The 24,351-nt window shown below is 38.3% G+C and overlaps 1 protein-coding gene and 1 pseudogene across 7 annotated transcripts in view; both read left to right on the plus strand.

The window, feature by feature from the left end:
* The window catches only part of AHCYL2 (adenosylhomocysteinase like 2), a 178,721-nt gene that overhangs the window by 72,115 nt on the left and 82,255 nt on the right, over positions 1 to 24,351 (plus strand). For 2 of the 6 annotated variants that reach the window (XM_082632675.1, XM_082632676.1), the window contains exon 1: positions 13,370 to 13,566. The exons of 2 other annotated variants lie outside the window; for them this stretch is intronic. Coding sequence is in view for 2 of the 4 variants with exons in the window: in XM_082632677.1 (XP_082488803.1) it covers positions 13,543 to 13,566 (24 nt within the window). In the remaining 2 variants the exon portion in view is untranslated. Of the gene's footprint in view, positions 1 to 13,369; positions 13,567 to 24,351 lie in introns of those variants that run through there. 2 more of the 6 variants (XM_082632677.1, XM_082632678.1) reach the window with 1 other exon arrangement.
* LOC309810764 (homeobox protein NANOG-like) lies at positions 19,842 to 20,784 on the plus strand (annotated as a pseudogene). Its single transcript has one exon. The product of its transcript is annotated as a homeobox protein NANOG-like (transcript).

A 24,351-nucleotide genomic window follows, 5' to 3' on the forward strand; every position in this document is an offset into this window, starting at 1 on the left:
TAATTTCCTTTTTTTTTTCTTTTAATTTCCAAATATTTGGGGGATTTTCCAGATATCTTTCTGTTACTGTTTTCTAGTTCAGTTTCATTGTGGTCAGAGAATGTACATTGTTGACTTGAATTCTTTTAAATTTATTTAGACTTGTCTTTTGGCCCAGAATGTTTTATCTTGTTAAATGTTCTATGTGCACTTGAAAATAATGTATTTTCTGCTCTTCTTGGGTTGAGTGTTTGATAAATGTCAGTTAGGTCAAGTTGGTTGACAGTTTTGTTTAAGTCTTCTATAATCCTTTCTAGTTGGCTGTTCTATCAATTAAGAGAGGGGTATTGAAATCTCTGGCTAGAATTGTGGATTTATCTATTTCTCTTGGCAGTTCTATCAGCATTTGTCTCATTTATTTTGAAGCTTAGTTATCAGATATAGAACCACTTAGGATTATGTCCTCTTGATGAACTGACCCCTTTCTGATTAAGAAATGATATCCTTTGTTCCTGGTAATATTCTTTGCTCTGAAATATACTTTACTTGATATTAACATAGCCATTTCAACCTTTTTTTTTTTTTTAGTTTTTGATTGTTTGTTTTGCCAAGCCACGCACCTCGTGGGATCTTGGTTCCCTGACCAAGGATCAAACCCGTGCCCCCTGCAGTGGAAGTGCGGAGCCCTAACCACTCAACCACCAGGGAATTCCCAGCCATTTCAACCTTTTAAAAAAAGAAACCATATTTCAATTTTTAAAATATGCACACTTTTTTTAAAAAGTCACAAAACAGAGTATTTTGAAACAATCATTTGGTTAAATTTACTGAGGGAGGGGTGTTCTAGTTTCTGTATTTAATGAAAACAGTTTAAAATATATAGGCTTATAAAAGGAATTTGCAACTCTGGGATTTTTTCCCCCAAGAATAATTGCCTGAAGAAGGGTGGGGGACACAGTGCATGGATGTCTTTATTGCTTAAGTTTGCTGTTTTCAGGAATTATGCACCACTAGCGTGCGAGACTGAGAGGCATCCATTTATTTACTAGCTTTAAATGTTGGTAAATCATAAACAAAAGACATAATTTATGTAGGGGAAAATGCATTCAACATTTTTGCCTGAGTAAAGTGTGCAGAAAATATGCTTAAATGGGGCATATAATTTTTAATGACTTAGGCCTTTAATCCTCAGAAATGAATTAGGTATGATTAATAAGATGGAAGCTGGTGAATATTGAGTGTCTCATCATCAGACAATCAGATTTGAAATCACCTGAGAATGTGTATAAAGGTAGTCATTTCAGCTTTCTTTTAGTTAGTATTAGCATATATATTTTCCACTCTTTTTCTTTTACTGTGTTTGTATCTTTATGTTTATTTAAGTGTATTTCTTGTAGACAGCACATAGGTGGGTCTTGCTTTTATCCAATCTGACAATCTCTGCCTTTTAATTCGGGTGTTTAGACCATTGACATTTGATGTGATTGGGTTTTTTTAAATTTTTATTTTTATTTATTTTTTTGGCTGCACTGGGTCTTCGTTGCTGCACACGGGCTTTCTCTAGTTGCAGCAAGTGGGGGCTACTCTTTGTTGTGGTGCACAGGCTTCTTATGGCAGTGGCTTCTCTTGTTGTGGAGCACAGGCTCTAGGTGCATGGACTTCAGTAGTTGTGGCATGTGGGCTCAGTAGTTGTGGCTCGTGGGCTCTAGAGCACAGGCTCAGTAGTTGTGGCACGTGGGCTCAGTTGCTCCTCGGCATGTGGAGTCTTCCTGGACTAGGGATCAAACCCGTGTCCCCTGCATTAGCAGGCAGATTCTTAACCACTGCACCACCAGGGAAGTCCCTGATGTGATTGTTAATATGGTTGAGTGTAAATCTACCATGTTGCTATATGTTTTCTGTTTTTCCTATCTACCCTTTGCTCCCCTTCTCCTATTTCTTTTGTACTAATTAAATATATTTTAATCATTTAGTTTTATCCCCCAATTGGCTTATTAGCTATAATTCTTTCTTTTCTTTTCTTCAGTGGTTGTTTTAGGCATATCTTTAACTTACCAGAGACTACATTTGTGTGATATTATGGTACTTCATATATAGTATTAATCTTATAATAATATACTTCTATATCTCCCCACCCATCCTTTGTATTATTGCTGTCATCCACTTTATTTTTGCATATAACTCAACAGTACCTTTTAATTTAATTTTATTTATTTGTTGTAAACTATTTTTGTAGAAGCATCTTACATTCATTTTTTTAATTGAAATGTATTTGACATATGACATTATATAGGTTTAAGATATACATGTTGATTTGATACATTTATATATTGCAATATGATTACCATTCTCATATTATCTCCTCTATCATGTCACATAATTATCTTTTATTTTTTGTGGTAGAAATAATTAATATCTAGGCTCTTAGCAAGTGTGATGTTTATAATACAATATTATTGTTTATAGTCACTGTGCTGTACGTGAGGTCTCCAGGTCTTATTTATCTACTAGTTGCAAGCTTAGACCCTTAAACAGCCTCTCTCATATTCCCCCACCTCCCAGCCTCTAGTAACCACCATTTACTCTCTGATTTAATGAGTTTGGCTTTTTTAGATTCCACATATAAGTTATATTGCACAGTATTTGTCTTTCTCTGTCTCACTTATCTCACTTAGCATAATGTCCTTAAGGTCCATTCATGTTGTCACAAATGGCAGGATTTCCTTCTTCATGGCTGAAAAATATTCTATTGTATATACATATATATCACATCTTCATTATCCATTCATCTGTTTATGGGCACTTAAGTTGTTTCCGTATCTTGGCTGTTGTGAATAATGCTGCAGTAAATGTGGGATTGCATATATCTCTCTGATATCCTGTTTTCATTTCCTTTGGTATATACTCAGAAGTGGAATTACTGTATCATATATAGCTCTATTTTTAATTTTTTGAGGAACCTCCATCTTGTTTTCCATAGTGGCTAAACCAATTTATATTCCTACCAATAGTGTACAAGACTTTGTTGAAAGAAATTGAGGAAGACACAAACAAATGGAAAGACATCCAATGTTCATGGGTCAGAAAGAATTAATATTGTTAAAATGTCCATACTACTCTAAGCCATCTATAGATTTAACACAATCTCTATCAAAATTCCAATGGCTTTTTTCACAGAAATGAAAATATCCTAAAATTTGTATAGAACCACAAAAGACCCTGAATAGCCAAAGCAGTCATGAGAAAGAATAACAGAGCCAGAGGCATTACTCTTCCTGATTCCAAACTATAGTACAAAGCTATAGTAATTAAAACTGAATGATACTGCTATAAAAATAGACACATAGGGCTTCCCTGGTGGCGCAGTGGTTGAGAGTCCGCCTGCCGGTGCAAGGGACATGGGTTTGTGCCCCGGTCTGGGAGGATCCCACATGCTGCGGAGTGGCTAGTCTGGTGAGCCATGGCCGCTGAGCCTGTGCGTCCGGAGCCTGTGCTCCGCAACGGGAGAGGCCACAACAGTGAGAGGCCCGCGTACCGCTAAAAAAAAAAAAAAAAAAAAAAAAAGACACATAGACCAATGAGGCATAATAGAGAGCCCAGAATAAACCCCCTCATATACAGTGAAAAAATACTCAATAAGGGAGCCAAGAACACCAATGGGGAAAGGATAGTCTCTTCAACAGATGGTACTGGGAAAACTGTATAAAGACATGAAGAAAAAAGAAATTATACTCTTATCTTACACCACTCACAGAAATTAACTCAAAATGGACCAACACTTAAACATAAGACCTGATATCATAAAACTCCTAGAAGAAAACATAGGGAAGGAACTCCTCAACATTGATCTTGGCAATGATTTTTTGAATATGACATCAAAGCACAAACAGTGAAAGCAAAACTGGAGTGGGACTGCATCAAACTTAAAAGCTTCTAACAGCAAAAGAAACAATCAACAAGATGAAAAAGTAACTTACAGAATGGGAGAAAATATTTACAAACCATATATTGGATAAGGGGTTAATAGTCGATATATATAAAGAACTCATACAGCTCAGTAACAACAAGGAAAACCAAATAATTCATTTAAAAATGAGCAGAGGAACTAAATAGACATTTTTCCAAGGAAAACATCCAAATGGCCAACAGGTATGAAAAGATATTCAACATCACTAATATCAGGGAACGGCAAATCAAAACCACAATGAGATATCACCTCATATCTGTTAGAATGGCTGTCATCAAGAAAACAGGAGAGAAAAAGTATTGGCAAGGGTGTGCAGACTATAAACGTTTAGAGATCTAAATAACAAGAAAAAAATCTTGCATTTATCCACATAGTTACCATTTTTGGTGTTCTTCATTTTTTTGTGTAGATCCATCTTTTCATTTTCTTTGTGCCTGAAGGACTTCCTTTAACGTTTCTTGTACTGCTGTATACCTATTTTTCTTCTATTTTGTGACATCCCTAGTTAATAGTTCATCTTGAACGTTTATCCTCATATTTTGCTTAGTTCATTTTTCTCCTTTAACTTATCTTTTTTTTTAAATACATGGAGATGGTCTTTTGTTGTGCTTCTTATAGTGTCTCTCAAACTGATTTGAATATGGACTTTTTAAAAAATAAGATATCTGCCTGGAATACCCTTTGGAAAACCTAGGCCAGAGGATTGGGTTTCAGTGGTGACCAAAGGCTCATTGTCAATCCAGTGAGAATACCTTGCAGGAATTAGTCCTGGATCTACTATTAATGTTTTTCTATTGATTTCTCAGATAATAGCATAGAGATTATGATAATCATGTATGTGGACATGTATTGAAGTATGGCAGGAATGAAGGCAATTTTGATTTGTTGAAAAGAGAATGGGGCTTTAGAATCTATAGATCTCGGTTAAAATCTTAAATTTAGCCTTTGTTAGACTGAGTAGCCTTTGGAGATCCCTTAATCTATTTGTCATCAGTTTCTTCATTTGTAAAATGGGTGGGATGACCCCCACTTGTATGGTTTTTTTTGTGAAGATCTAATTAAGATGTGTAAGGTATCTTACACATCTTTACCCACTTTTATTGTTGTTCTGTATCATTTTAGACAAAAAGGAACAGAATTTGTTATAATGTTAGTAAATTGGGGAAGGGGCAAAGCAAACAGGGAAATTCAATGAGGATAGTTCTGAGTAAATACAGACATAGTATGTAGGATCAATGAGTTATAAACATTTTTTCCCTTGGATGTTCAGTCTTTCGGGGATAGGAAAGCAGTTCTTAAATAAGACTCAATATTCAGGTAAAAAACGTTTCTACAAAAATGGATGCTATAAACAATGCTGAAAATTAAGCTATAGACTGGGAGGGGATGTTTGTAATATATATGATAAAAATGAATATCCATGTTATATACAATATTTCTACACATCAATAAGAAATAGACACACCATCCAATAGAAAGATGGGCAAAAGATATAAACTAGAATTACACAGATGAGGAATTACAAATGGCTATTAAAAATATGAAAAGATGCCTGTCTTCACTAGTAATTAGAGAAATACAAATTAAACTGAGAGACCATTTCTGTCTCTCAGATCATGATATTGGAAAATTTTAAAAGATTAGTAATATTCAGTCTTGGCAAGGGTATTTAGAAATGGGTACATTCATACACAGATGATAGAAGAAAATTTTCTGCACCCTCTTTGGAAGACACTTTGGTAGTAGCTATTAAAATTAGAAATACTCTGACGCACCAATTCCATTTTTTAGTATTTATCTTAGAGAAGTACCCACATAATCCACAAGGGCACTGGTACAAGAATTTTTTTACTGCAGCATTGTTTGTAATAGTGAAAAGTTGGAAACAACAGAGTAACAGAGGAATGATTAAGTGATACTTAATCATTGTATCATCAATGATACCATCATTGATGATAGTACACTCATTCAATGGAATATTACCCAGTGTTTAAAAAGAATGATGTACCGGGGCTTCCCTGGTGGCGCAGTGGTTAAGAATCCGCCTGCCAATGCAGGGGACATGGGTTCGAGCCCTGGCCCGGGAGGATCCCACGTGCCATGGAGCAACTAAGGCCGTGCGCCACAGCTAGTGAGCCTGCGCTCTAGAGCCCGCAAGCCATGACTACTGAGCCCGTGCGCCTAGAGCCTGTGTTCTGCAACAAGAGAAGCCACCGCAGTGAGAAGCCCGCACACTGCAACGGTAGCCCCCGCTCGATGCAACTAGAGAAAGCCCGTGCACAGCAACGAAGACCCAACGCAGCTAAAACTAAAAACAAATAAGTAAATTATTTTAAAAAAGAATGATGTATCAGTAGATCTACATATTCAGTCATGGATACTCTGGTAACTTAAAAAAAAAGTCAGCAGGGGCTTCCCTGGTGGCGCAGTGGTTGAGAGTCCGCCTGCCGATGCAGGGGACACGGGTTCGTGCCCCGGTCCGGGAGGATCCCACATGCCACGGAGCGGCTGGGCCCGTGAGCCATGGCCGCTGAGCCTGCGCGTCCGGAGCCTGTGCTCCGCAACCAGAGAGGCAACAGCAGTGAGAGGCCCGCGTGCCGCAAAGGAAAAAAAAATCAGCAAGCTGCTTTTTGTAGTATGATGATATATGACCATATTTATATCAAACAAAAATAAACTGTGAATTTATCTGTTTGTAAATTCATAGGTAAAGGTCTGGAAGGATGAACTTTAATAATCACAGTCACTGCTGGGAAAGAATGAAGGGTGAATTTTACTTTTCATTCTTTATATTTATGTATTATTTGAATTTTTAATAAACATTCATGAGTAACTTCTACATTTTAAGCATACATAAATAAAAGTGAGATTATAAAAGTACTGAAGGAAGCCATCAGTGATTATTTTCTAACTGACATAAAACCCAGAATTCACAAGAGCAATACATTTGACTACATAAAAGTTGACCTCCAAATAGGGAAAGAACTGGAGGAAGGGAAACTTTCATCTCCAATGGTTCTGAAATGATGGAATTTTCTGTCAGAATCCTGTATTTTTAATTCTAAAACATAGATTATAAAAAGATATGTGTGATATTTTAAAAATATTTTAAAATCTCTATGTGTATGGAGGAGTGAGATGACATTTTTATATATGCAGATGGGATTATAAACTGGTACAACTTCTCTGGAGGGCACTTTGGCAATAGAGAACATGTTATTCCCTTTGACTTATAATTTTACTTCTAGGAATTTAAAGAAAAAAATCACAAACATGTAAAAATTTAGATTTAGTGTTTGTTGCATTGTTATTGATATTTATAATATTATAAATTTAGAAACAACTCTATTTTGACAATAGGGGTTTTTTAATAAACTAGGATACATTTATTCCATGGAAGACTAGCTACTTTAATAAAATGTTGTAGAAATACAAAATGTATGCAACGTATATTATGTTGTTGAGTGCTTACTATGTACTAGATTTATTCTATCTATCTCTTATCTATTATTATTTAATACTTAGAATAAGCCTGTGAGGTAAGCAGTTTGTTTCCATTTTATATATTAGGAAACTCAGGCATTGAGAGAGGTTAAATAACTTATCTAAAATCGCACAATAAGTAGGAGAGCAGGGACCCAGTTATGTTTGTCTGACTTCAAAACCCATGCTCTCACAGTATTTAATGATTTTATAGACATGAAATATGTAATAATATATTACATGAAAAATGGTTATAACATGATCTCATTTTTTGCCTATAAAAATTTACCAGAAGGATACATTCTAAAATGTCAGCAATGATAATAATTGTATTGGGACTATGATTGATTTTTGTCTCTTCTTTTGTTGTTTTCCACAGTGAACATGAGTGACTTTTATAATTGAAGTTTTAAAAAAGATATTCATTTCATAGCATAGGGGTGGGGTGGATTAAAAAAAATAACCATTCCCTTTTCCTTCCGTTTGTGAAGAGAGATATGTTTCTGAGTTCGGGTGTATCCACTCTTGATGTTGCCTGTAATTTCCTCTTGGCACTAGTTTATACAAGCTGGAAGGTTGAAATGGCAGTGTTATTCTGAGATCCTAAGATGTGAACAGATGAAAGGTCTTTAAATAATAACATTGTAACCATAGCTCAGTTTGTTCTCTAGATCTGGGACCATGGCCACTAGTAACAGGATTCAGAAACCAGAAGCACAGTACCTAGAAATTTACCAGTTAGCAATTCCCCGGGCCCATCTCTTAGCTTTTCACTAGAAAATCCTCCTTCACCTATCTTTTCTCCCAATTCTTTTTTGTTAGTTTGAGGGTTTTTTTACCTGGGTGAAAAGAATTTGAACCAATCAAAAACAAATAGCTGTCTTTTGGGCCTGACTTTTTGTGTGTTTCTGTTGCCATGTAAATCAAATAAAGCTAGCTATGAGTAAACCAGCTGCTGCCTGAGCCTCGCTCCCTAGAGGAAGGGAAGGAAAGGGTGGTGAAGGTAATAGGGAAGGACTAGAAGAAAGGGTAGAAATTGAGGGAGGAGAATATTATGTTTACATTCTTGGTCTTGATTCTTGTCTCTTTGGGATTAGAGTATGTTACCTATAGCTATTTGTGTTGGCCCTTTTTTCCCAGCAGCTGAGAGATGTTGCTAATAACTTTTTCTCTGGTTGCATGTTGGAAACTGTCACTATTGGAGTTCATAGACTCTAAGCTGTCTTTCAGGACTGGAAAACCTAGGAAAAGTTTTATGGCATGACATAAAGTTAAGGATTTTTGGTTATATAGGGTTACACTTTGGGGATTGGCATAAAAAAGTAGTTCCAGAGTGTCTAATTAAATGTGCACTGGAGGCACTATGCAAAGGTACGTGTAGCTAGCTGGTCAGTCAATAACTTACAAGCATTTAGAATTACAACTGGAGGGACAAGAACAGCTGAAGCCTAAAACATTTGGCACAGAAACTAGGTAAGTACTTAGAATCAGATAGTAAGATATTAATTTAAATTGTAAATATTGATTAGGGGTTAATGGAGGTAAACATAGGGTGATACATTATTTGGGGAAGAGAAAAAAAGCACATTACAGTTACTCATTTAATCCAGATATGGAGAAAAAATCATTTTTTATCTGATCTGAGGAGACTTTGGAAACCGATCAGCATCAGACCCTATTGTGCCAACCAGCACTAAAATTAAACATTCTCATCCAGATGGTCCAGTTCATTCTTAAGCTAGAAGAGAGCAAAAGTTAAATAAGAAGTGTCATTATAATGACCCTAAGTCTCTAACTGGGCAGGAAGGTTGATAATGAACTTACATGTATTGATAGCCAAAATTTTTTTTTCATGGCCTAGTCATCATTTCTTATTGTTTCCTTATGCAAATATAAGTAATACATATATTTATCCTTATCCCCCTTTCTTACACCAAGGGTCACATAATATGAACCTTCATATGTGTACCAAAAAGCTTCCTCTTTTTTTTTTTTTAACAGATATATCAAAACTCTGTTAATGGACATTTGAGTGGTTTCATATAGTTTTAAGCTGAAATTTTAGTAACTTTAAGTCCCTTTTATTAGCAATCCTACTTTGGGATCAGGCTACAGAAATTAATACATAGAAATCAGTTGAATATAAATGAAAAACTACAAATCCCGCTGTAGTTCTAATCTGGGCTAGGGAAAGATATCTGTATAACTTCATAGTTTTGCTCCCTTTATGCACTCTCACCCTACTTTGTTTTTCTTTCTTTATTACCATCTGTTTTTCTGGTGCCATTTGGTTTATTTTCTGTTTTTTAATTTTCTTGTCTTGGTTCCTTCCTGACCCTATGTGATACACCAGCCTGTCTAACTGCTAGTTAGATCTTTGTTAGGAAGTTGTTAGACTTGCAGGTAACTTTTACATTTTACAGTTGCCAAAAGATAGCAGTTTTCAGTCCAGGTGAGATTGGGATTCTTGCTGTCTTACTTACTGGAAGTTCTGTAAGTCTTATTACTCAGATAATGCCCTCCTGTCATTGTTCCCCTGTTACCCAGGTACACTTAGTAGCAGATTTGCATTCTGTTGGTGATAATCTATACACACTTACCAACTGGCCCAGGAGGCTGGCACCATGCATTGCTGGAGGCTCAGCGGGAGTAGAGACAAGCAGGACTGGGAAATGCGCTTTAAATCCTTGAATTAATTGGAAATACGTCTGGGCTCTTTGGAGGGAAGCATATAAAGCTGGTTGATTGATATTATTTTGGCTGCACTTCTGCCACAAAGAAAGAGTGGAATAAAGAAAGGAAGGAGGAGATACAAAGAGGTTTTGGTTACGGACAAAAAACACTACATTGAGAATCAAGAAGCATGGATTTTGATCTGTATACTACTACTAGTTTGATCTGTAATTTGTTCTGTGATTTCACTTCTCTGGACATAAGTTTCTACACCTATGAAATGAGTGGTTTGGAATTTTAACAAAAATATCTCTGAAATTCTAAGGCAAGGAAAAAAAGTAGAAAAAAAAGAAGTGAAGCAGAATATCTTCAAGATTCTATATTGACTTCAAATAATATAAAGTGGAGAGCTTGTCTACTACTGTGTAACATCTGTTATAGTTAGTATTGTTGCGTAATAAATCACTGCCAGAATTTAGAGGTTTAAATTTTATTTATTTTATTTTTGGCTGCGTTGGGTCTTCATTGCTGCGCGCGGGCTTTCTCTAATTGCGCGGCGAGCGGGGGCTACTCTTCGTTGAGGTGTGCGGGCTTCTCACTGTGGTGGCTTCTCTTGTTGCGGAGCACGGGCTCTAGGCGCGCGGGCTTCAGTAGTTGTGGCACGCGGGCTTAGTAGTTATGGCTCACGGGCTCTAGAGCACGGGCTCAGTAGTTGTGGCGCATGGGTTTAGTTGCTCCGCGGCATGTGAGATCTTCCTGGACCAGGGATCGAACCCATGTCTCCTGCGTTGGCAGGCAGATTCTTAACCACCGCGCCACCAGGGAAGTCCGAAAAGTACTTTTAATTTATTATTTCTCTACTTTTGCGTGTTTGAGAATGTTGGAGGTTAATGTAGCTATGTACCCTGTGGGACTTAAGAGTTAATTAATTATAACCAACTGTTGGAACTATTCTCAAGAAAGTATTTCTTGCCACCTATTTGGGGGGCTCATAGGTAAGTATGTAGAATTCCATTTCACTGTTTCAAAACGATTGACCTACATTTTAAAAAGGGTTTATTATATATATTTAAAATATATAAATGTATAAACTTCTTGTGCTCCATTCCAGAAAATGTGTTGTGTGTGTGCCTAATACTATACATTATTATGTCTTGCATTGTATACAAGTGTATATTAACATATATATCTTGACAGTGTTTTTTTGTTTTTTTGTTTTTTTTTTTTTTGCGGTACGCGGGCCTCTCACTGTTGTGGCCTCTCCTGTTGCGGAGCACACGCTCCGGACGCGCAGGCTCAGTGGCCATGGCTCACGGGCCCAGCCGCTCCGTGGCATGTGGGATCTTCTGGGACCGGGGCACGAACCCGCATCCCCTGCATCGGCAGATAGACTCTCAACCACTGCGTCACCAGGGAAGCCCTTGACAGTGTATTTAAACTACATGTCTTGAAACCGTTTAGTTTACATCCTTGCTCAATCAATTATGTAAAATCCTTTCTCTTTTTCTCTGACCTCTGGTCCCCATTTCCTTTGTATAGGGAAGTACTCTGTGGGAATACAAATTTCAAACATCTGTTTTGTTTTTTCTAACCAATTTTCTATTTCACTGCATGCACATTGGATTAAAATAGCTTAAGATAGCAAAAGATTTTCCTTTTTACCAAAAAAATAATTTTGTTATAAAGAGAGTGAGGAGAATAAATGAAAATATTAATCACATTTGTCGGTATTCAGTATTCCTCCGAATGGTGTTTTATTAGCCCATTTCTCTGTTTGTTATATCCCTTCAGTTTTTCCCCACTAGAGGGCACTAGGATATTGTTTGTTTTTAGTGGACTGTTCATAGTGAATTTGGAATTAAAACTTCCATATTTTTCTTATTTGTTCTACATTTTGTATGAATAAAATCGTTATCCTGAGGTCAGTCTATATTTGACATACATGGACGATTACAGTACCTTCTGTGCTAGCAATTTTGACTTTGAAGACTATTTTGTGCTAAGTGCTTAAAGAAGAAAAAGAGAAGGAGGACTTGGAGAGATGGGAAAGAATTGGAATTTTTTGGACTCCAGTTATTACCTTTTCTCACTCCACAGAAGGTACTGACACTAAAGGAAAAAGAATAGGTACATGTAGGTCAGTGCAACAGAATAGCGAGTCCAGAAATAGATACACATGTAGACAATGAATTGAGTTTTGACAAAGAAGCCAGAGGAAATCAGTGGGGAAAGGATCTTTTTTTAATCAAATGGTACTTGAACAATTAGATATCCATTTGGGAGAAAAGTGACCTTTTACCTTTATTTCATTCCATATGTAACACTTAACTCAAAATGGATCATAGGCTGTAGAAGAAAACAAAGGAAAAAATCTTCATGACCTTGGGGCAAGCAAAAATTTCTTATTTCTTTCTATTTCTTTTAAAGTACACAGTTAAGTAAATAAAAAGGGTAGCCACAGAATGGGAGAAAATATTCACAATACATATACCAGACAAAGGACTGGTATCTAGAATACATAAAGAACTCTTAAAACTCAATAATATGATACACAATTTAGTCTTTTAAATGGACAAATGATTTGAACAGACATGCCTCAATAGATGCTAAACAAATGCCAGTAAGCATGTAAGTTGCTCAACATGATGAGTCATTAGAGAAATGCAAATTAAAACCATAGTGAGATACTATATACACCACTAGAATGGCTAAAATTCAAAAGACTGACAATACCTAGTACTGATGTGGATATGGATCTGTTGCGATGCTCATACATTACTGGTGAATAACAGTTTTCCAGTTTGTCATGAATTTAATATATACTTACCAAATGACTCAGCAGTTCTACCCCTACCTTTGTCTCTACCGAAGAAAATGAAATCCTATGTTCACACAAAGACTAGTACACTGATGTTGATAGCAGTTTAATTCATAATGGCCCCAAACTGGAAAAACACCAAATATCCATCAACAAGTAAATGGATAAACTAAAGTACATCCATGTAAAGGAGTACTACTTAGCAATAAAAGAGAATGAACTACACATGGAACAATGTGGATGAATCTCAAAAGTATTATGCTAAGTGAAATAACCTAGACACAAAAGAGTATATATATTTATGATTTCATTTATATAACATTCTATAAAAGGCAACTCTCTCTATAGTGACAGGAAACACATCAGTGTTTGTCTAGGGCCATCGTGGTGGTTGTGGTGAGTCAACTGCACAGGAGAAATAGACAAACAACTGAGTTAACCAAAAAATTGCAAATTATGAAGGAAAGAAGGCATAGGGAGCATGTACAAAGGCCCTAATTTGGAAAAGAAGGTTGGTTTTTAGTGGAGTATTTTTAGGCAGAGGCTAAATGATGGGAGATGGGGTTAGAAAGATAAGTAAGTGCCAGATCATGTGGAAAGAGTCAAGTCCTCAAGAACTTGGATGGAATGGACTGTAGAGCACAAGGTGAGACCCTTATTTCAGTAAAAGTGGGGAAGAAGGTGAAGCTGGGGCAAATGAGCTAGGCCTGGTGATGGGAATGTAAGTTTATATCAGATATTTTCCTCCTCTTCTTTTTTTTTTTTTTTTTTTTTTTTTTTTTGCGGTACACGGGCCTCTCACTGTTGTGGCCTCTCCCTTTGCGGAGCACAGGCTCCGGATGCGCAGGCTCAGTGGCCATGGCTCACGGGCCCAGCCGCTCCGCGGCATGTGGGATCTTCTGGGACCGGGGCACGAACCCGTGTCCCCTGCATCGGCAGGCGGACGCTCAACCACTGCGCCACCAGGGAAGCCCCCTCCTCTTCTTTTTATTCTCTTTTATCTATATAAGATAAGGCTGTCACTTGAAAGTGAGGGTAGAAGTTTGAGGGGACAAACATGAACTATTCTTCCTGGAAGGGGACAGAGGGAGTACTTACCACTAAAGAAACTTCGTAAGATGACTGAGGTGCTATTGATGCACATTTGAGTTTGGGGAAGGTGAATTTAAAGTGAAACCAGTCAGCTTGGTCATGTGGTTTTTCTCTTGCAAAACTTAGCAGGTTGGGGCCAAACATGAAGTAGATAGATTAGTAGGGGTCATCAGGACTGAGGTTTTTGCCTGGCAAAAATAATGAAGGGAGAGATGGAATGAAGTTATTTATGAGTCATTTTCAAGATGGGCTAGGGAATCTAGGCTAGACAAGGAGGGAAGTGAAACTAAAAAAAGAGTTGATGAATTATGAGAAAATGATGTCATTGGACAAAGGACAGAATTTTATGAATTGGGGCTATTTCTGCAAATGAAATGGCAGGTTAAGAGAAAGTGGTCTTAGGGTGACTTTGGGGTTTCTGAAATGGAGGTCCATTTATTGGGATAGAGAATTTGGGAGGAAGAGGAACAGTTTTGGTTAAATGATGAATTGAGTTTTGGACAGGCTATGTTTGAGGAACCCATAGGGTGTATAAGTGGAGATGTCCAAAAGGCATTTGGATATACAGATCTGAGAGATTTGGGCTTTCAGTAGAGATTTAGGAGTTATTAGCACATAGAGGATAACTGAAACATGGTGATGGAAGAGATTATCAGGGGGAATTTGTGAGGTAAGAGAAGAGGAGGGTGTGTGGTTTCCTTTTTTCAGACCCAGAATGGTTGTGGTGGTTGGTGTTTTGCTTTGTTTTTTCCTTCAGTATTCTGTCTCCTTTTCCAAGTGAGTCCTAGCAAGTACAACATGGAATGGTGGTAATAACAGAGTTTAGGCCCTGGCTTTGCCACTTCCTACTGTATGCGTTGATCAGGTTTCTGAGTTATAATTTTCTGGTCTATTAAAAATAACTACATCAAGAAAATAAGAAGACAAGCCACAGACTGGGAGAAACTATTTGCAAAAGGCCTATCTGATAAAGAACTGTTACTCAAAATACACAAAGACCTCTTAGACTCAACGATAAGAAAACAAACAACCCAATTAAAAAATGGGCAAAAAACCTTAACAAAACCTCACCAAAGAAGATATACAGATAGCAAATAAGCATATAAAAAGATGTCCCGCATCATTGTCATCAGGGAAATGCAAATTAAAACAATGAGATCCCACTCTATAGCAATTAGAATGGCCAAAACCAAGAACACTGCCCACACCGGATGTCAGTAAGGATATAGAGCAACAGGAACTCTCATTCGTTGCTGGTGGAAATACAAAATGGAACAGCCAGTTTGGAAGATAATTTGGCAACTTATTACAAAACTAAACATACTCTTACCATACAATCCAGCAGTTGTCCTCCTTGGTATTTATCCAAATGAGCTGAAAACTTATGTCCACACACTGATGTTTATAGCAGCTTTACTCATAATTGCCAAAACTTGGAAGCAACCAGGATGTCCTTCAGTAAGTGAATGGATAAATTATGGTACATCTAGACAGTGGACTATTATTCAGCACTAAGAAGAAATGGGTCATCAAGCCATGAAAAGACACAGAAGAACCTTAAATGAATATTACCAAGTGAAAGAAACCCATCTGAAAAGGCTACATACTGTATGATTCTAACTATATGACATTCTGTAAAAGGAAAAACTGGAGACAGTAAAAAGATCAGTGGTTGCCAGGAGTGGAGGGTTGAGGAGATGAGTAGGCAGAGCATAGAAGATTTTTAGACCAGTGAAGCTATTCTGTATGATAGTATAATGGTGGTAGATACATGTCATTATACATCTATCAAATCTATAGAATACACAACCCCAAGAATGAACCCTAATGTAAAGTTTGGACTTCAGGTGATAATGATGTGTCAACATAGGTTCATCCATCATAACAAACGTACCACTCTGGGACTAGATGTTGATAGTGGAGGAGGCTGTGTGTGTTAGAGGGGAGGGGATACATAAGAACTATCTATATATTCAATTTTGCTGTGAACCTAAAATTGCTCTAGAAAATAAAGTCTATTTTTTTAAAAACTAGCTGTAATAAGAAATTGCATGGAGATATGGTAAATAACTCAGGACTACTGGTCTAAACTTGAAATCACTTAGTAAATACTGTAGGATTCATTGGTCTTTATTTTCAGTTATTTGCTGCTGCTTAATGGGAAGGTTTTGCTTCCCTTCCTCAACTTTCACCACTCCGTCAAGTTTTTTTACAATGATAGTGAACAATTACACTCCTTGGAAAGATTTAATTATAGCCTAATGAGTGTATAGATATAAATGTCTGGATTTTTATATTGCTGGGGGAGAAATGATGATGGAAAACATCCAACACCAATAATTAAAAGAAATTTATTTCACTAAATAAGGAATATTTGAATCTTCTTTCAGTTTTTTTTTTTTAATTTATTTTGGCTGTGTTGGGTCTTTGTTGCTGCGTGTGGGCTTTCTCTAGTTGCGGCGAGCTGGGGCTACTCTTCGTTGCGGTGCACGGGCTTTTTATTGCGGTGGCTTCTGTTGCGGAGCCTGGGCTCTAGGTGTGTGAGCTTCAGTAGTTGTAGCGCACGAGCTCAGTAGTTGTGGCTCCGCGACATGTGGGATCTTCCTGGACCAGGGCTCAAACCCATGTCCCCTGCATTGGCGGGCAAATTCTTAACCATCGCGCCACCAGGGAAGTCCCTCAGTTGTATTTTTTACCCTGTTTACTTTTACATCCAAGTACCATTTTATACTTCAGAGCTTTTCAAATAAATACTATACATTAATCTACTTTGAGTACCAGGGCCTCCCTCCCCTATGGATTACAAAACAACTTCTGAAAAGATGGAAAAGGGGTATTGAGTTATACCCATGTATACAAGTAAGCCTGAAAAACTAAGGTGAAGTAATTGGCTAGTTTCTGGCTGGTAGATACTCTTCTCCTTCCTTACTGCATCCAGATTTTGGGGTGGGGTGAGTGGCAAAAGTTATTTTTTTCGAAAAAAGAGAATAATAACTAATACTTCCAGACATTTATCCTATAGATATTCTCACATATGTATGAAATACCATATAAAGATGAATATTCATTGTAGTATTATCATGGTGATATGCAAATAGGAAAAGGTAGGAAATTATCTAAATGTCCATTGGTAGGGGACTGGTAAATAAATATTGGTACACTTATAGAATAGAATAATGTTCAGGAGTTTTTTGAGTGAGGCAGCTCTATAAATACTGATATGGAACAATCTTCAAGGTAATGTTGGCAGGGGAAGGTTTATGTACGACATGCTACATTTTTTTTTTTTTTTTTTGGCCGCACTGTGCAGCATGCGGGATCTTAGTTCCTTGACCAGGGATTGAACCCACACACCCTGCAATGGAAGCAGGGCTTCCTAACTGCTGCACCGCCAAGGAATTCCTGACATGCTACTATTTGTGTAGAAAAAGAAACAAAAATACACACAGGGACTTCCCTGGTGATGCAGTGGTTAAGAATCCACCTGCCAATTCAGGGGACATAGGTTCGAGCCCTGGTCTGGGAAGATCCCACATGCCACAGAGCAGCTAAGTCCGTGTGCCAGAACTGCTGAGCCTGCGCTCTAGAGCCCGCGAGCCACACTACTGAGCCTGCGTGCCACATCTACTGAAGCCCACGTGCCTAGAGCCAGTGCTCCGCAACAAGAGAAGCCACCGCAACGAGAAGCCTGCACAGCGCAAGGAAGAGTAGACCCCGCTCGCCGCAGCTAGAGATAAGCCCACGTGCAGCAACGGAGACCCAATGCAGCCAAAATAAATAAATAAATCAATTAATTAAAAATACTCACACAAACATATATGTACCTAGATCTACGTCTTAGCTCTGCCTCTTATAAGTGTAATAAGAGTAATCTTGAGTCAGTTACTTAACCTATTTGCTTATATGCAAAAGATGGCTCTAAAAGAATGTGCACAGAATTTCCCTCTAGAGTGGATAATCTGGTGCTGAAGGAAAGGGACAGAAAGAGAGACTTACTTTTCACAATATAATCTTTTTGTCTCTTGAAGTTTGTGCCATGAACCTTTGTTACCTAGTGAAAAACAAATGAACAAATCAAAAAATAAAATCTAGATTTAAAAAAACCTATCTTTCGGACTGTCCTGAGGATTAAATGAGTCATGTATATAATCTCTTGCAGTGCTGCTTGGCATATAGTAAATGCATATACAATAAATGATAGACTTTGTTCTTGTTTATTTCCCTCCAGTTCCATAATTACTGTTTGGAGGATTTATTGTCTTCACCTAGGCCTAAGTGAATTCAGATTGTCAATCTGAATAGATCTGTGGACTCTTTGAAATTGTATACCAAATTTTGTGTAAGCAGACACCAAACACTGTAGATTCTAGAGAGAGGGTATGTGACTTTCATCATATTTTCTAAGGAGGGTCTCATGGCCCTAAAAAAATTAAGACACGTGATCTAAGCCATTTTGCTATTTTATGTTTCCTTCCACCAGAAAATACTCTGCTGTCAGTTTTCTCTTTATAACTAGTATCTTTTTTGTTGTTGTTGCTATTAAAAACATGAAGACATAAAGCACCGTGACAGTTTGCAGACTTACAGAGTTATGTATAACTTATTATTTCTTCAAGTCCCAAATCTAATATTATTTCCTCAGTGAAGCCTTCACAGATCTCACAGGTGTTGAGCTGTGTTCCTGCAGCTCTTTGGTTGTTATTGTAATCTCTCTTGCTACTGAACTTTAGGCCTTCCAAGGTAGAGGCCGTATATTTTCAATAAATATATATTGAATGCCTGTATGTATCAGATATTATGCTAGGTGAACAATACAGATAAGGTCCCTGCCCTCTTAAAGCTTAAATTCCAGAATGGGGAGGAGAAAAAAAGAGTAATTTCAGATAGTGATAACTGAAGAAAATAAAATAAGGTAGTGGTTCAGAGTGATGGGGGCAGGGCCAGATAGGATGATCAGGGAAGGCCTTGAAGAGGTGACATTTGAGCTGAGACCGAAAGGATGAACTTGGATTGTGTATAAAATGTTTTATACAACTCCACGCACTTACAATCTTGATTGTGTTCTTTGTCATTTTCTTCAGGTTACCTTAGAATGGTAATTGCTAATTGAATTTAGTTTGCACACACATTCTGTATTTATTTGTGTTCAGCTATAGTTCTTCTGCTTTCCCTTTCTTTCCTTAAGAGTGAGCTCTTGAGCTGACTCTTTTGAATCTAGGAAGAACTTTATTCTTTGTCTGTCTGTGTTTTAACTTGATACCCAGGATTTTATAAACAGAGTACCACCATCCCTAGACATTCCTCCTTGGGTGTATGTGCTGTGTATTACTTCATTTCACTCCCTCAGTAATACGTTTGAAACAAGTCTCATTGTAAGTACTAGGGATATGTTAGTCACCATAATAGATGATCTGGGAGTTCTAAACAGTAGTCAGTTTAGAGATTTCCCAAATATTTTGACAAAAGTAAAAATTTTTACCACAGAGAATCTAGTCCTCCCAAAGTTAAGTTGCACCTGGAAAAATGTCATGCACTCTTTTTGCCCTGTGTTGGGTAGCACAGTGATGACCTTCAAATCACTCTTCTTTTGAGAGCTAACATGGTCTTGTTATCCCACAATCAGAATATCCTTGATGGTCATTTTCCTACATTGGGCTGGTAGGCTTCTGTTATCACACAGGTGACATCCGTTCATCCCATGTTTTTAATACTTTTACACCTGGAGATCTTCACCTTTCTCTAAGCTCTTCTACCTAGCTTCTTAAGCCTGGACTTTTCCTACCATCTGTCTAGCTCTTTGGTTTTCTCCCTCTCCTTCAATTCAACAACATGAGTGTGGACCCAGCTTATCCCCAAAGCCTGTGTGGCCCCGAAGCATCCAATTCTAGGGAATCTTCACCAATGCCTGAGATTAATGGGCCTGAAGAAAATTATGTGTCCTTACAAATGTCATCTGCTGAGACCCACGACATGGAGACTGGACAGTCCTGATTCTTCCACAAGCCCCAGAGTAAAACTGCTGGCCACGGCTGCAGACAAGAGCAAAGAGAAGAAGGAAGAGAAGGTTCTGGTCAAGAAGCAGAAGACCAGAACCGTGTTCTCTCAGACGCAGCTGTGTGTGCTCAATGACAGATTTCAGAGGCAGAAATACCTCAGCCTCCAGCAAATGCAAGAACTTTCCAACATCCTGAACCTTAGCTACAAACAGGTTAAGACCTGGTTCCAGAACCAGAGAATGAGATGTAAGAGGTGGCAGAAAAACAACTGGCCGAGGAAGAGCAACACTGTGACTCAGGGCCCAGCAACTACAGAATACCCGGGCTTCTATTCCTCCCACCAAGAATGCCTGGCGAACTCTTCCGGAAACCTGCCCATGTGGAGTAACCAGACCTGGAATAACCCAACTTGGAGCAACCAGAGCTGGAACAGTCAGTCCTGGAGCAACCAGAGCTGGAACAGTCAGTCCTGGAGCAACCAGAGCTGGAACAGTCAGACCTGGAGCAACCAGAGCTGGAACAGTCAGACCTGGTGCCCCCAAGCCTGGAATAACCAGACTTGGAACAATCAATTCAACAACTATGTTGAGGAATTCCTGCAGCCCCAGATCCAGTTCCAGCAAAATTCTCCTGTCAGTGATTTGGAGGCCACCTTGGAAACTGCTGGGGAAAGCTATAACATAATACAGCAAACTGCTAAGTATTTAAGTTCCCAACAGCAAATCATGGATTTATTCCCCAATAACTATCTGAACATACAGCCTGAAGATTTGTAACGATGGCTGTATTATTCAATCTCAATTTGAGCCGTGACTGTATTACTTCCCTAGAATTTTTCTTTTACAATTACGTCTCTCTCTGCCTTGATAAGCTGCTTTTCATTGTGCCTTTTGTGTCAGTTTGGGGGTGTATGATTGGTGTCTAATCAAAGAGGTTTCAGAAGCATTGGCTTCTACGGACAACATGATAAAAGATGACTGGCGGCTATAGATAACTAGGTTATAATACTATTTTTTGGATATCTTTAGGATCTAGAACTTAACTTCAAAAATAGAGAGCAAAAGTACAAAGATGTGTGATGAAGGATTATTCATATTTTCTGGGATAGGGAGGCTTTACTTGTTAAGAACCTCAGTTGTTAAGGTGAAGGGTTAAGCTACAATGTGCTTCATTGATTTCCTCTACTCCTTTTTGCTATTTTACTACAATCCCTAATTTTTCCCACCACTCTAGTATTTGTAGAAAGATGTCTTGATTTGTCCACATCATAATACTACCAGTTGGCTGGTTCGTTTATAAGTACCAATAAATTAAAAAATTACCCATTTTACATTTAAAAAAAAAAAAGAATATCCTTGATAATTTTGATGACTACCTTAAGAAAATGGCCCTCTGTTGCACTGGTTAGTCAGAGAGGTAGGTTTCAGTTTCTTGAATTAAAGGGCCTCATTGAATGGGTGGGTCAGAGTATATTTTCCTATAAAAAGACTAAGTTCCCTGGATTCTACACTGAACTGTGGGACAAGTAGATAAGTAGTTGAGTAGAGTTGTTGACTATCAGAATTTAGAACCAGTTTTCTCCTAAGATTACTTTGTTGCATAAATCCCTTAGCAAGGATCTCTTTATGAATGCCCATGCCTCTATGTTCTTGACAAAAAAAGAGAGAAAAAAAAAAGCAGAACAGCTCAGAATCAGGTATCAATCATTGGATCTCTGGGCTTTCAGGTTGCACTGGCTGCCCTGTTTCCTGATAGGTTTGGGATTTCCACCATGAAGGTCATGTAGATTTTTTTCTTTCTCTCCTTGTCAGGTACCTATCTGAATTAGAATTAAAGGAGAGTCTTATTATTTTTAGAAGAACAGCAGGCCCCATTACTGTCTACTAATTATTTCAACAAAATTTATAACTCCTGAGTAGACTCTACCTCTAATCCTAAAGGTTTGTCTTTCTGTTTTATTCAGTTTTTCATTTGTGGTTTTTCTGGAAGAGTTTGATGCCAAAATATTGGCTCTCTGTACACCGATGCTAAAATGAGATACAGAGACAGAGTTTTGGAAGAGAAAGGAAGAGTAGCTTTATTCTTTGCCAGACAAAGAAGAAACAGTGCAGGCTAATGCCCTCAGAACTGTGCCCCTCTCCCTGGGAAATAGGGAGAGGTCTTATAGACAGGGCTCCTGGTCATGGGTAGGTGATAAGGATCAAGGCAGTAATGGGCTTGCATTCTTCTGATGGATTGGTGGTGAGGTAGGTAGGAGTCAGCATCATCAACCTTCAGGTTCCAACTGGTCTGGGGTCTAGGTGCTTGTGGGCAGCATACCATCATTAATTGTTAATCATCAACTTCTCCCACCTGGAGCGGGTTTCAGTATCTTCAAAACAGCTCAAAAATATCTTTGTGTGTATCCATTGATGGGGAACCAGGACCTTGCCCCAAGGCTGCACTATTGTTTCTCTTGACAGTTTGTTTCTCCATTGTCTTGCATTCCCCTCCCTTCCCTAATTAACAACTGCTTGAATCTGCCTGTTGGAAGTTGGGGAAGGTCATGGAAGCTAAATGAAGGCTATTTCCTGTGATCAAAGAAATGGGGGACACAGAAAGACTTTGTACCCAGGAGCCCCACAGAGCCCTGCTCAGTATCAATCTCCCCTTTTCTTTGAAACTCCCCAATCTTGAGGAGAACAGGTGTTGGACAAGGAAGGAATAATCATTTTGGATAGGGATGTTAATCATAAACTCAGCAGAGGAGCTCGGTTTTAAGGGGACTCAGTTTTAATCCCCACTTCAGTTTTATCTTTCCCAAGATCTTTTAGGGAACAGAGGGATAAACATGCTAACTACTTCCTGCTGAGATGGGGCATGGCCCTGCCTAAATTTGGGGAAATAGATAATAAATTAGAAATATTTGAGTTCCAAGTCCTGGATTCGAGTCTTACATGATTAAGATCTCAATCCCTTGTTCTACCATTTTGGTGCAGCAAAACCAGTTAGAGATAAGAGGAGTGATAACTAGAACTTTAGTAGAAAGAATAGATCTCATTTCCTTAGGAATTCAGGAGCATAAGTCTGAAGCCCAGTCTAGAACCAGCACTTCAGAGAGACTTAATCTTAGCCAGTTGTTTTCAAACCATTCCCTGTATGGGGAAAACCCATCAAGGCAATCCTGCAGACCCAGAAATAGGAAGCTGACCACATATCTAGCAGTTAGAATTATTGAAAGAATCAGCATATGAATCTATAGGTAGAAGGTATGAGAAAGAAGAAAACAGAACTTTCATTACACTTGTTGGAACAAATACTTAAAGTTTCCCAAAGGGTGAGATGTCTGCTTCTCAGGAGTACACTTACTGGCTGTAGGCAGGCTTGGCTGGTCAGTCTCTGGTAATCTTCTTACTCTGGTATGATGTACCCACGGTTATACTCCATCCAGTTTTAGAGAGGCGTGAGTAGTAAGAAGAGCTTCAGAGGATCCCTTCCATTTTTCTTCAAGCTGTTGCTCAGGTCATTGCTCTTTTTCACACTTTCAGCAGCACCTGGTCTCCTGCTTTGAAGGGATGTAAGGTAGCTTCCAGGTGAGGGGGAGACCTGTGGAACACAAACTCACACGTAGCAGTTCAGAATTGTCCAGTCTGTTGAACATACTGTTTAATTTTTACCTCCTGTGTTAGAAATGTTCTTCTTTTTACTCTTAGGAGCTAAGAGTGGTCTCCTGTGTATAATTTCATAGGGGCTCAATCCTAGCCCGCTTCTAGGGGCCACCAGTATACAGAGGAGAACAACTGGAAAGACCTTGTCCCATTTTAGATGAGTTTTTTTCATAGCTTGGCGAGCGTTTTCTTAATAATGTCCTTAAGAAGGGTTTTTGTCACTTCTGATGCTTTTTCCATTTTGGCTGGAAAGGCCTCTATTCAACCTTGATCCAAGTGTAATCCTCTCAAGTCTTTAGCCAAAATCTCGTTGAAGAATATAGGGGAATTTTTAAATCCTCGTGGAGTCTGACATAGCTCAGAAAATTCAAGTTTGCAGCAATACAGGAATGAATGCATCTGAAATCACATCCACCTAGTTTTACCATCATTACTCCATTTTGACTTTCAAATGCATTTCCCTCCTCAACGTTAAAGCAGATGTCACTGTTAATGATTTCACTGCTTTTCTAGTATGGGAAAATGCAAGAATTTGAGCTCATAAAATCTTCTCCTGAAAGAATCTAACTATCTGAAGGCCTGTTCTGTCAGTTTTTCCCAGAGCACAGAGTGCCTCGTTCCTTATCTCCACCCTGAACTCCTTTCAGAGGGTGCTGAAAGTCAGCAGATGTAGCAGCACATGATTTAATCTTCGTA

Source organism: Mesoplodon mirus (assembly GCF_964341445.2).
Source record: "Mesoplodon mirus genome assembly, chromosome: 9".
NCBI classification, from domain to species: Eukaryota; Metazoa; Chordata; class Mammalia; order Artiodactyla; family Ziphiidae; genus Mesoplodon; species Mesoplodon mirus.